At 34.7% G+C, this 12,095-nt stretch overlaps 1 protein-coding gene across 2 annotated transcripts in view; it reads left to right on the top strand.

Annotated features, from left to right (window-relative positions):
• LOC143253379 (protein eyes shut homolog) overlaps positions 1-11,840 on the top strand; it is an 89,850-nt gene extending 78,010 nt beyond the window's left edge. The window contains exons 6-10 of one of the 2 annotated variants that reach the window (XM_076507149.1): positions 2,156-2,380; positions 4,516-4,752; positions 7,656-7,784; positions 9,168-9,435; positions 10,303-11,840. In XM_076507149.1, the coding sequence (XP_076363264.1) occupies positions 2,156-2,380; positions 4,516-4,752; positions 7,656-7,784; positions 9,168-9,435; positions 10,303-10,435 (992 nt within the window). In that variant the 3' untranslated portion in view covers positions 10,436-11,840. The remainder of the gene's footprint in view (positions 1-2,155; positions 2,381-4,515; positions 4,753-7,655; positions 7,785-9,167; positions 9,436-10,302) is intronic. The other variant, XM_076507150.1, reaches the window with a different exon arrangement.
• The last annotated feature ends 255 nt before the right edge of the window (positions 11,841-12,095 follow it).

Here is a 12,095-nt window from a genome sequence, read left to right as displayed (position 1 = left end):
CTGTTTGGGAAATGTAAAATAATAGCATTAAGCCTAAAATGTATTTTTATGTTGTTAAGTATAAGAATATCAATGTTAATGACACCCGACTCCATTAGGAACAGCTCACGTTCGCTGCAAGCGAAATTAGATTTTTAATTAATGAGTGTAACATGCCTTGCACTGTACGTCATATATACACAATGCTCTCAGATGCGCAAAACTTACAACAAACAGATACACAGAAAACCCGTAGGTTTAAATATTTCTTAAGTACTCAATGTGAAGTGAAAACATCCTTGTTGGATATTTTAAATGGTTCGTGTGCTTCGACTAAACAAATATATGAAAATAATATGATTTTTTACGCAAGGGAAAAAGGTTTGTTTGTTTTGAATTTCGCACAAAGGTACTCGAGGGCTATCTGTGCAAGCCGTCCCTAATTTAGCAGTGTAAGACTAGAGGGAAGGCAGCTAGTCATCACCACCCACCGCCAACTCTTGGGCTACTCTTTTACCAATGAATAGTGGGATTATCCGTCACATTATAACGCCCCTACGGCTGAAAGGGCGAGCATGTTTGGTGCAACTGGGATTCGAATCCGCAACCCTCGGATTATGAGTCGAACGCCTTAACACACTTCGCCATGCCGGGACTAGGGTAAAGGGGAAAAAACTTATGGAGAACCAACGTTTCCAGACGAGATATATTTTCGTCTGGCAATGAGACCTAAATTATAAATTTGATACTGATATTTCTCTAAGTAGAAGAAATATAGTGGTAAATCTTTTATATACGTTCAATTTTTTTTAAATAACCTTATATTTTGATTTTTTTTATAAATTCAGTTTTACCGGTGGATGGCGAGGCTACAAAAATAAAACATGTCTGCCGATCTCTGTAATTATATTAATTATAAAAGCAAGATTTCCATTCTGTCATCCTTTATTTGCCATGTTAAAATAACGGTGTATTATTGTTTATTAATAAAAAGAATAGTTTTAAGTTTTATTACTAAATCTCTGCTTGTATATTCGTATAATAACCAAAAGCGTCAGAAATATACCGAAACCAATGTAACTTCATCTTTCGTTGTAGTGCTAGGTGGTTAGGGCGCTTGACTCGCAATTTGATGGTCGTGGGTTCGGATCCAAGTTTCCTCAAAAGTGCTCGCCTTTTCAGCCGTAGGGACATTATAAAGTTAGAGTCAATCCCACTATTCGTTGGTAAAAGAGTAGCCCAACAGTTGGTGGTTGGTGGTGATGACCAGCTGGTTTCCCTCTAGTCTTTTACTTTTATATAATGGACATTTAACAAAATTCTAAATAAACGAAACTTTTTGTTGTAGGTTTCTTTGTTGAACACAAATATTTTCCCTGAAAAAGAAAGGTCCACCTTTCGAAAGCGTTCGGGGTATAGGGTTTTGATTCATTTCTAAGTTACACTATAGGTTATCTGTGTTACATCCACTAGCTGGTATCGAAACAAGGTTTTTGTATTATAAGCCTTAAGAATTACCTCTTCGTCACTGGGGAACTTTACACCATTAGGTAAAGAAAATGTGCGTCTAACTTCATAGTGTGATACAAAATTTCATGCCCCCCTAGGGGCACAGCAGTATGTCTGCAGACTTACAACGCTAGAAACGGAGTTTCGATACCCGTTGTGGGCATAGCATAGATAGATCATTATGTGGCTTTGTGTTTAATTCCACTCAACAACAATAATAATTAATACTTCATAATTTGATGAAAAAGAAAACTGTACTTCTCACTTCCCAGGGCCCGGCATGGCTAGGTGGGTTAAGGCGTTCGACTCGAAATCTGAGGGTCGCGGGTTCGAATCCCCGTCGCACCAAACATGCTCACCCTTTCAGCCGTGGGGGTCAATCCCACTATTCGTTGGTAAAGAGTAGCCCAAGAGTTGGCGGTGAGTGGTAATGACTAACTCCCTTCCCTTTAGTCTTACACTGCTAAATTAGGAACGGCTAGCGCAGATAGCCCTCGAGTAGCTTTGCGCGAAAATCAAACAAGCAAACAAACTCACTTCATAGTGTAATTCAGAACTTCGCAATTCGAATAAAACCAAGTAGAGCATGATAAGTAGTTACTTGAAATCTATAAAGAAACTTTGTTATATCTTAATAAACAATGTCCCGATCGTTTCTTTTCCAAAGGTTATAGTGGACGTTTGTGTGAAGACAAAATAAATCTCTGTGACCATCAGCCATGTTTGCATAACGCTACCTGTCGGGAAAATGAAACAGTTTACTGGTGTCAATGCCCAGCTGGTTTTACTGGTCATAACTGCGAATCAAAAATTAATGAGTGTTTGGCAAACCCTTGTGTCCACGGAGTTTGTGAAAATGGAGAGAAGTCCTTCACATGTTACTGCCTACCAGGTTGGTGGAACTTCCTAATTACATTTTCTTCAAAATTAAAAGGATTTTGCCGATTGGGTAATCTGTTTTGCATGTTTATATATCGTCATCAACCTAATAATACACACTACCTGTATACCAAATTATGTTACGTTAAACCTAAATGTACTTGCGCAGGGTTCCCAAAAGCGTTCTGTTCCAAGAATAAATAAAACCCAAATTAAGCGTAACAAATACTTATCTGCTTTTGAAGTTCATATGTTATGATGTGTTGTAGCCAACAGAGTGAATAATTATTCTCGTAACGCATGGCATGCGCATGTTTTACTGATGTCACGGCGGTAGAAATTGCAACTTTAAGTGTCCGTTATATGACGCCAATTTAGTGTCTACTGACTGCCTAACAAACAACACGTTACTGTAAAGTGGTGTGAATGGTTAAAACAAGTTACACCTCCAAACAGCTTTCTACCCTTTTTCGGGATAAAAAAGACTTGATAATTCTAAGAACCCATGAGTGAAAGTAAAAGGTTACGTTAAACATCAGCCGTATCCAATGCCGAAGAAACTTTTCCCAGAGTGCCAGGACTCGCCAAGTCAACTGGGATACAACAAACATATATATAGCAAGGTCCAAGTGATATCATCAACTTTCATGAAAGGTGACTGTTATGGTATCAGTCATATTTAGCAGTTGAACTGTAATTATTATGAATTAGAAATTATAAAGCAGATTTTTTAAGAGTAAAATATTAATATTAATTTAATTTTAATTCTAACAGCGGTTAATTATATATTTGTATTTATTATTATTTTTAAATTAACTTAAATATGATCCACAAGAACTGGCAAACCACCAAGCTTGATTTTTTCTTTGTCTACGAAGTGTTTTTATAATAAACTTTCCTTGACGTATTTAGCCTTTGATGAGAAAGAAGAATCTGCATGAGCCCGGCATGGCCAGGTAGTTAAGGCACTCGACTCGTAATCTGAGGGTCGCGGGTTCGAATCCCCGTCACACCAAACATGCTCGCCCTTTCAGCCGTGGGGGCGTTATAATGTGACGGTCAACCCCACTACTCGTTGTAAAAGAGTAACACAAGAGTTTGCGGTGGATGGTGATGAATATCTGCTTTCCCTCTAGTTTTAAACTGCTAGATTAGGGACGGCTAGCGCAGATAGCTCTCGTGTAGCTAAACGCGAAATTCAAAAAGCAAACAAACAAACAAAATCTGCGCGACGTTTTTCCTTATAGAGTGAACTTTAAGTTAAAGACGTGTTGATTACAAAATGATGTATCTGTAAATACAAAACCTAACCTTTGAGAACACCTAGTTTAAAAAATAACTTAATCTCTTATTGTCTATGCACATGTTTGTCAAATTGAACTTAAAATTCTCTAAATTATAGACATATACTTCAGTATTCACTGTCTTTAACAGCAACATTTATATTCTTAAACAACAAATATAAGTTATATTAATATAACTTTATTTATCTTGTTATAGGTATATACATATTTTGTTAAATGATACTTAAATTAAGAATTTAGCATTGCGTTGCTTAACTAATAAAGTATATATAATTAAAACGAATTCAGTTCCCCGTTTGTACAGCGGTAAGTCTTTGGATTTACAATGCTAAAATCAGGGGATTCGATTCCCCTCGGTGGATTTAAAAGATAGTTCCATGTGGCTTTACTATAAAAAAACACCACCACTAAATCCAAAAAGAAAACAAAAAAGCGTGGAAAAGACAAAAAACATTTTGAAAGTCTAACGATGAAAGGTTGTTATAAATGGTTCAGAGTGAAGATAAATCAACCAATTGTGAGTTCAAATTCATTTGGTTTTACTGGACGTTTCTTAAAGACCTGCGTTGAATTATTCACAAAAAACAGAAAATACTTTGTATATATATTTACGAAGATCAGCAATAACCCACAAGAGACAAGTTCTAACAGAATAAGGTTTTCATTTCCAAGGGATAGAGTAACAATATACTTAGCATCTGGTAGGTTCAATTTCAAAACGTCCTCAGAGGGGTCAAAGTTTGATAAAAACATTAGCGTGCAAAAATTGATCCATCATGTTATTATTATACTGTGTGTGTTGAATCGTTAAAGGTTTCTAATATCCAGGATTGGATATTTTAAGGTTTTGGAGGCGATCACTGTGAATTTGAATACGATGAGTGCGACTCAAACCCTTGCATCAATGGAGGGGCGTGTGAAGACCTGGTGGCTGGTTACAAATGTCATTGTGGTCCAGGCTATGAGGGCAAAAGATGTCAAATCAAAGTTAACCTTTGTAACCCTAACCCTTGCCCTAGTCCAGCTCGTTGCGTCGACAGGGGTAGTAACTACAGCTGTGTTTGTAATTCACTATATAACGGTATGTCTTTACCATACTTGCTTTGACTTGACCAATCAGCTGCCACTTTCATCATAATTGTAGTGACTGTTTTTGATTTTTCAGCAAAATTTGATGAATATTGTGTTTTGTTTAATAAATTATATTTCAACGTACTGGATGAAATAGTTAGGCTTAACGTTACCTCAGGATTTCAATGTGCACCAGTACTTTGTGTATAATATGTGTGTGTGTATGTTAGATTTACACTGAAGAGTTTTTAAGATCATAAAATAGGCCGAACTTAACCAGTCTAGTGTAACATAGTTGAAATATACGAATTAAATCTATAAGAACTGAAGAACGAAGGTTATTCCTCTATATACATATAAATTTGTATGTAGATATTTTAAACCACAGAATAAATATAAATACAAATCTGTAGCACTTAAAATATATATATATATATATATATATATATATTACAGTGCATCCAATTTACTGTGTCATTTATAAGAACGATAAGGTAATTTTAATAATATATACACTAACTAATGCAACATGGTATAAAGTGAGACTTCAGTTCCGACTGTCATAGCCAGGTGGTTAGGGCATTTGACAAGCAATCTGCGGGTCACCGAATCAAATTCTCCTTACCAGATACGTTAGCCCTTTCAGCTGTGGGGACGTTATAAAGTTACAGTCAATCCTACTATTCGTTGGTAAAAAAGTAGCCTGAGAGTTGGCGGTGGGTACTATTGATTAGTCACATCCAATCAGTACAACATTTTTTCTAAAAAAATAGCTTATGATTTTCTTTCTTCTTTTTTCTTTGAATTTCCACAAAGTTTGTCGAGAGTTATCTGCGTCAGTCGTCCATAACTTAGGTATAATAGGCTCGAAAGAAAACAACTCGTCAACACCACCCATCTCCAACTCTTGAGACACTTTTTACTAATGAGAATTAAGATTGGCCGTCACATTATCGCGACTTCAGGGCTGAAAGAGCAAGCATGTTGGTCGACGAGATTCGATCCCCTGAATTAATATATTGCTAGTCGAGCGTCCTAACCACAAGTTAATATATTGGGTTGAGGAATAATTCGTGAGCGTTTTTTCAAGTTAAAAAAATATATTCATAAATGAAACGCTTTCGCAAAATATTTCATGTCATTTGTTAGATAATTTTTTGCTCTAATAGATGGTGTGTTTGATTTTCATATGTCTTTAATTTTTGCTTTCATTTTCAGCTCATTAAATGGAATGTCAAGTGGACAAAATCGAGCATTTTCGACACCATCTGCTTTTCACATTTAATTTCTTGCAATTTCGTTTAAAACAATGCATACTATATACCTAGGTATTACATGAAATAAAGTATCATAATAAATGTTTTGGGTGTAATGTGTTCATGCATTGAAGTATTGTATAGTCTTGCATGTAATGCTTGAATGAAATTATTTAAAAACGCTCACGAATTATTCCTCAACCTAATATTGCAAGTCAAGCGTCCTAACCACAAAGCCAATAAACGTGTTTAATTTCTTTCTCATTGAATGTTTGAAATATTAGGGACATAACTTAACTAAAATGTTTGAAGTTTTTATATTTATAAATAAACTATCAACGGGGAATATCGTTTGATTCATAGAACAATAACGTCGAGAGACGAGGCTTACAGTATAGGTGAGACCTGTACGTTTTAAAAGGTCCCTCCTATCCCGGTGACGAAACGGTAAGTTTTAAAGATTATAATGACTCCGATTCTCATGGTGGACATAGCATACATAACCTGTTGTATAGATTTACGTTTCGCTTAACAAACAAATAAAAGCAAATATACTGATGATGCATAGGATTATCTTATCGTGTGATATTGCGAGGGTGAATAAAAGAGTTAGGTAATCTCATGGATCGATATAATTGGAATTTGAAACTTTTAGAAAAGGTTTGTCTAGGTTTCGACCTTTTTTCCCTCGGAATTGACATTTCTTAGTGTCAAAAGCTGATTGTATACGGCTTTGGATTAACTTGTGTAGTGTAATAGTTCACAATAAATGATACACAAGAATGATTTCATTAGTGCAATTCCTTATATAGCCTCATACGGCCTGGTGTTTAAGGCACTCGACCCGTAATCTGAGGGTCGCAAGTTCGAATCCCCATCACATCAAACATGCTCGCCTTTCAGCTGTGGGGACGTTATAATGTGACGGTCAATCCCGCTATTCGTTGGTGAAAGAATACCCCAAGAGTTGCCGGTGGATGGTGATGACTAGTCTTACACTGCTAAATTAGGAACGGCTAGCGCAGATAGCCTCGTGTTGTTTTACGCGATATTCAAAAAACAAACAAAACAAAATTTCTTAGACATATCGCTATCCCCACTAGGGGCATATTTAATGTAAGAAGGTCCTTATAAGTTATAGTTGCAAAAGATATAAAGATGATAATTCTTTGTTTCATGTCACTCCATAAACAGACCAATCTGAAAAGCTAACAATATTATACTACTTTTCACGTTCAATATTACAAGTCAAACAGAGATGTTATTGTGGCGACCTCTGGTGTCTTTCATACGACTGAAGGACCGCTTGAGAATTGTGTTTAAAACGCGAACTGTATTTTGGTTTTGGAAAACACAAACAAGACACGTAGAAATAAGCCAGAAATTTGTAGCACTTCAGTTTTAGGACATTTGGACGAGACACTAGAAAAATGAAAATTTTCAGTTTTTGGAATACCTGAAGAAAACAAGAACAACGTAGAAATAGTCTAGAAACCTACGACATTTCAATTTTAGTCTTGCGGTGTTTCAACTAATCCTTATTTTTATGCGTACGTAAACAGATACAGGGAAAACAGACGTAATAAACTATGCATAAACACCTACAGAGTTGATCTTTCGATATAAAATTTACAGTTTATTTAATGTCTATCCATAGGAGCAGGTTGTACTCAGCATTACAACCCATGCTTTCCTAACCCTTGTCAGAATAGTGGCAGCTGCTGGCCCAGTCTCGATACATACTTCTGTTCCTGTCGTCCTGGTTACACGGGGAATCTTTGTGAAGGTTAGTAAATTTCCATATATTTCTTGTAGTTCGAGTTCAGTCATAACATGGATTCTTTGTTAAATTATTTAAGAATTGAGTTCTTACTTTAAACGATTCAGTGGTTTGTTTTATTTGAAATTTTGCAGAAAACTACATGAGGGTTATCTGCGTTAGTCGTCCTTAATTTAGCAGTGAAAGTTTAGAATGAAGGCAACTAGTTGTCACCACCCACCGCCAAATCTTGGGTTGCTCTTTTATCAACGAATGACCAAGAATTCAGTAATATTTTTATTTCATAAAAGTAGATTATTCAAAAAATAAGTAACGTTATGGTGTGGGGATATCTAAACTTGAATTACAATGTGTTACTGCAGGGTAAAGATGTCATGAACACTGTTACATGACATAATCAACAGTAATTTTATGTCTATAGAAAAACCTTTGTTGTGATATGTCATATTTCAATTTGAACTCACAACTGTTATCTCCTTGTTAAGATTTTATAATTTTATCGCTAGACGGCGCAGCTTGTATTGAATAGTACCATCATTCTCTGCGTACTTAATATTTGCATAATTTACCTAATATGTTACAGAGACCATATAATTATTGTTTAATATACTCAAAAATATTTACACCTAAAGACGCTAGTCGTCTCTAATTTAGCATTGTACGAATAAAGGGGAGGCAGCTAGTCATCACCACCCACCGCCAACCCTAAGGCTACTCTTTTACCAACGAATAGTGGGATCGACCGTCACATTATATAACACCCCCACAGCTGAAAGGGCGAGCATGTTTAGTGCGACGGGTATTAGAACCTGCGACCCTCAGATTACGAGTCAAGTGTCTCAACCGCATGGCCGAGATCAAAATGATTCATGCGTTGATTCAGTAGTTGAGTCTCTTCTTTATTTGTTCTTTATTCCAATAATTCAAAGTATGCAAGATGCGAAGTGCTGTTAACATTTTAATATATAATTTTAAAAGTATTTCGGTATCAAAAAATTAATAATTCGATTCGATCAAACAGTACAGATATTTAAAAAAATTGAAAGACGATTTTGGATGAAGACTTTTAATTATTATTATTAGGGTTTATTTGTTGTTAAGCACAAATAAAATCAAATAATAATTTTAGGGAGTGAACGACATGTTTGTTTTTGTTACTGTTGTAAAACAACGATATATTACTTTTTTTTTAATTTTGTTAAGAACGCTTCTATATAGAGATTGTTTTTCTTTTTCTTGGCCTGTTGTGTGCTCACGTACTACAAAAGTACGATTGTCAAATGTTATTCGTTGTAGATAACTCACTTAATCGTTTTAAGTTGTGTTTTTATTACGTCCGAATGGTATTAAAACGACTTGTCATATCAACCACATTTCTCTTCCTTATAGTACAAGTGTTGTATTCCTCTAAATCACTGGGACGTACCCTCGAAGACGCAGCAGGATTTAAAAGAGACGACAGCCTCGTGGATTCTGTGAACGTGCCATTGGATCATCTCCACAATATTTACATCGCCGCAGCCACCCTGGCTGGGGCCTGTTTGATCGTGGTGTTCGTGGTAACCGTTTGTCATTGTCGAGTCCATAAGACTTACCAAAGGCTCTTTTCTGGTAGTTTACATGGCGACATGTGCTCAGATGCTAAGCATCTGAGACGGTGAGTCTATACTGCGATTTCATCAAGAATTATTCATCTTAACAAAATAACACTAAAATGTAACATGTATCAGTAAAATAACATTAAAATGTAACATGTATCAGTAAAATAACACTAAAATGTAACACGCATCAGTAAGGAGTGTTGTTTTTAAATGTGATTATTATTTTAACATTATTTTAGTAATTATTATAGATTGTAACTTCTAAAATACTAGTGAAGATGGCTAGACGCTCGTGATTAAAAATATAACAGTTTTTCCTCTAATCACTTTATTTACTGGCTGTAAAAGTTTTGGAAAAATGAACTATATATCCACTAAATACATCATACAGCATTGTTAACTTGATTTAGCGTATCGCTTTCCAAAAGAAACTCGACAGTTTAGGGTTATCAAGTATCTTTACCGTTGGAAACTATATGTACATGGATTAGTTGTCACTGTCAATAACTTGAGGCAGAACAATGTCAAAAGTACACATTTCGAAATGAATCTTTTAAAGTATCCATTTAAATATTTCTTAAGTTTCGTGTGCTTTATTTGTATTTTTGTTGTTTTTAATTACAGAATTTATAAATCACATATGGGACAAAAAACTTTTTTCGAACTTTTGAACCGTGTTTTAACGATTCTAAAATTTTAAATTAATAAAAAAATGGTTTTCTTGAAATGTATAAATATTCTTTTTTACCATTTACATTCCGTTAATTAATTCAGAATATTTGATACTTTGAAATTAAGTTTGAGTTTTTATTTTCTAGTTTGAGTTTGGGGTTCTCTAAAATTATTTTACTAAGTGTGTTTTGGTAAAATACGTGATGTAAATTTAAAACCATTAAACTTTGTTTTCTTTTTTTTTTTCATAGTGAAGACCCGGACAGGTTTTTATTGAGTCTGCGTGGTAGTGTTTCTAATTTGCGCCCTTGTCCCGACGGAGTTTACGAGGCCACAACCATTGACCTATCAGAAAACCTTGATCGACCACTCATCGATTCATAGACTTTCCACTGTTTCTTGCTTTCCGTCTCATTTTTCGTCCTTAAACCTGTGATGACGTCACATCCACTTAACCAGTGCAAATACTTTGTCGTATAAATAATTAATAAAAAAAAACTCGCATCTCAATTGTTTTAAGGGCTAAACATCACTATTTTTTTTAACCTAAAGTGATTTCAAATGTATTTTAAACGTTAACGCAGAAGACAGACATTAATTTACTGGTTGGTTTCTTGGAATTTAACCAAGTAGAACTTTTCAATACGGCAGAAGTTTCCAGTGTTGATGGTTGATTTGTTTTAAACTTAACATCAAGAGAAATTTCCTGTCACACGTAACGTAATTCCATTCTTCTTTATGAAAATTTATGGGCTAGTAGTATCTAAAAAAAAACACTTAAAGACACCTTTTCAATATCTGACCTAGATGTTGTATCGTTGTTGTTATTGTTGTTGTCTGGTGTGCTGCCAATATTGTCTATAATCCTAAACTCACAGTTGTATGGATGACCTTCATGGACTCCAAAACCTTAGTCGCCGTTAGCTACCATCTTAGACGAGAACTTGTTAATTTTTCAGGCTTACGATTTTGGCCAATAACCAAATTTTAGTTTTTATTAACAAAGATCAAAGCGTTCTAGTAACGTAAGTTAGTAGCAATCATAATAAGATAATTTGTTTCAAAAACAAAAACTAAAAAACAAGTCTTGAAATGTTTCCTTTCTAATCAAGAAGATATTTCATCAGATTGTTCTAGTTGCAAAATAGATTTTTTAGGGATGACATTTTAAGACATAACTGTTAGAGATTTATCAAATTCAACATGCAATTTAGCTTGGTTAAGATATATTACCTTCTTTCATGTGTGTATATACTTTACATACATATATAACGAACAAACGTGTTTTTAAAATTATCTTAATTGACTTCTTATATTTATGTAGTTTCATTCGGCTTACAAATTATTATTTTTTTGCCTGGAGAGAAACTTGTTTTTAACGGTAAAAAAACCCAACAACAAACAATAATTTATAAACAATACTTTGAAATAAATGATTTGTTTATATCAGGATACGCTGTATTTTTAAAATATTTAAAATCACTTATTACTTTTATTATGGTAAGTAAAAACAGTCAAACATAAGGTAGAAAGTTACAATGACACATCTCTGATTTAATAACCAACCAAGTTTAGCGTTTCATAAACCATGTTCTGGAATTTTACACTCTTGTAATTTTAGATGCATTTCTTAGCCCTGACTTTTTACATGCTTTGCGATACGATATTTTTCAAAGAAGTTATTCGAACAACTTGTTTTCTGTGTGTAAAGTGTGGCATATGTTAAACGCATGGATATCAAGCTGTTTTTACCTAAGTTAATCGATAATAAAGTGTTGTTATTATTGTATTTCATTGTTGAAGAGTTCTTTTCTAAACATTTTTTCTCTTCGTAAGATCTCAACAAAGGAAATCTTCGGAAAGGTTATTGTGTTTGTTTGTTTTGAATTCGCACAAAGCTACACGAGACCTATCTGCACTAGCCGTCCCTATTTAGCAGTGTAAGAATAGAGGGAGACAGCTAGTCATCACCACCCACCGCCAACGCTTGGGCTACTCTCAACGAATAGTGTGGTTGATCGCACATTATAACACCACCACGGAT

The sequence above is a fragment of the Tachypleus tridentatus genome, chromosome 6 (assembly GCF_004210375.1).
Source record: "Tachypleus tridentatus isolate NWPU-2018 chromosome 6, ASM421037v1, whole genome shotgun sequence".
Classification (NCBI taxonomy): Eukaryota; Metazoa; Arthropoda; class Merostomata; order Xiphosura; family Limulidae; genus Tachypleus; species Tachypleus tridentatus.
Note: the sequence above shows the minus strand (reverse complement) of the source record. Positions and strands in the feature narration are given on the sequence as shown.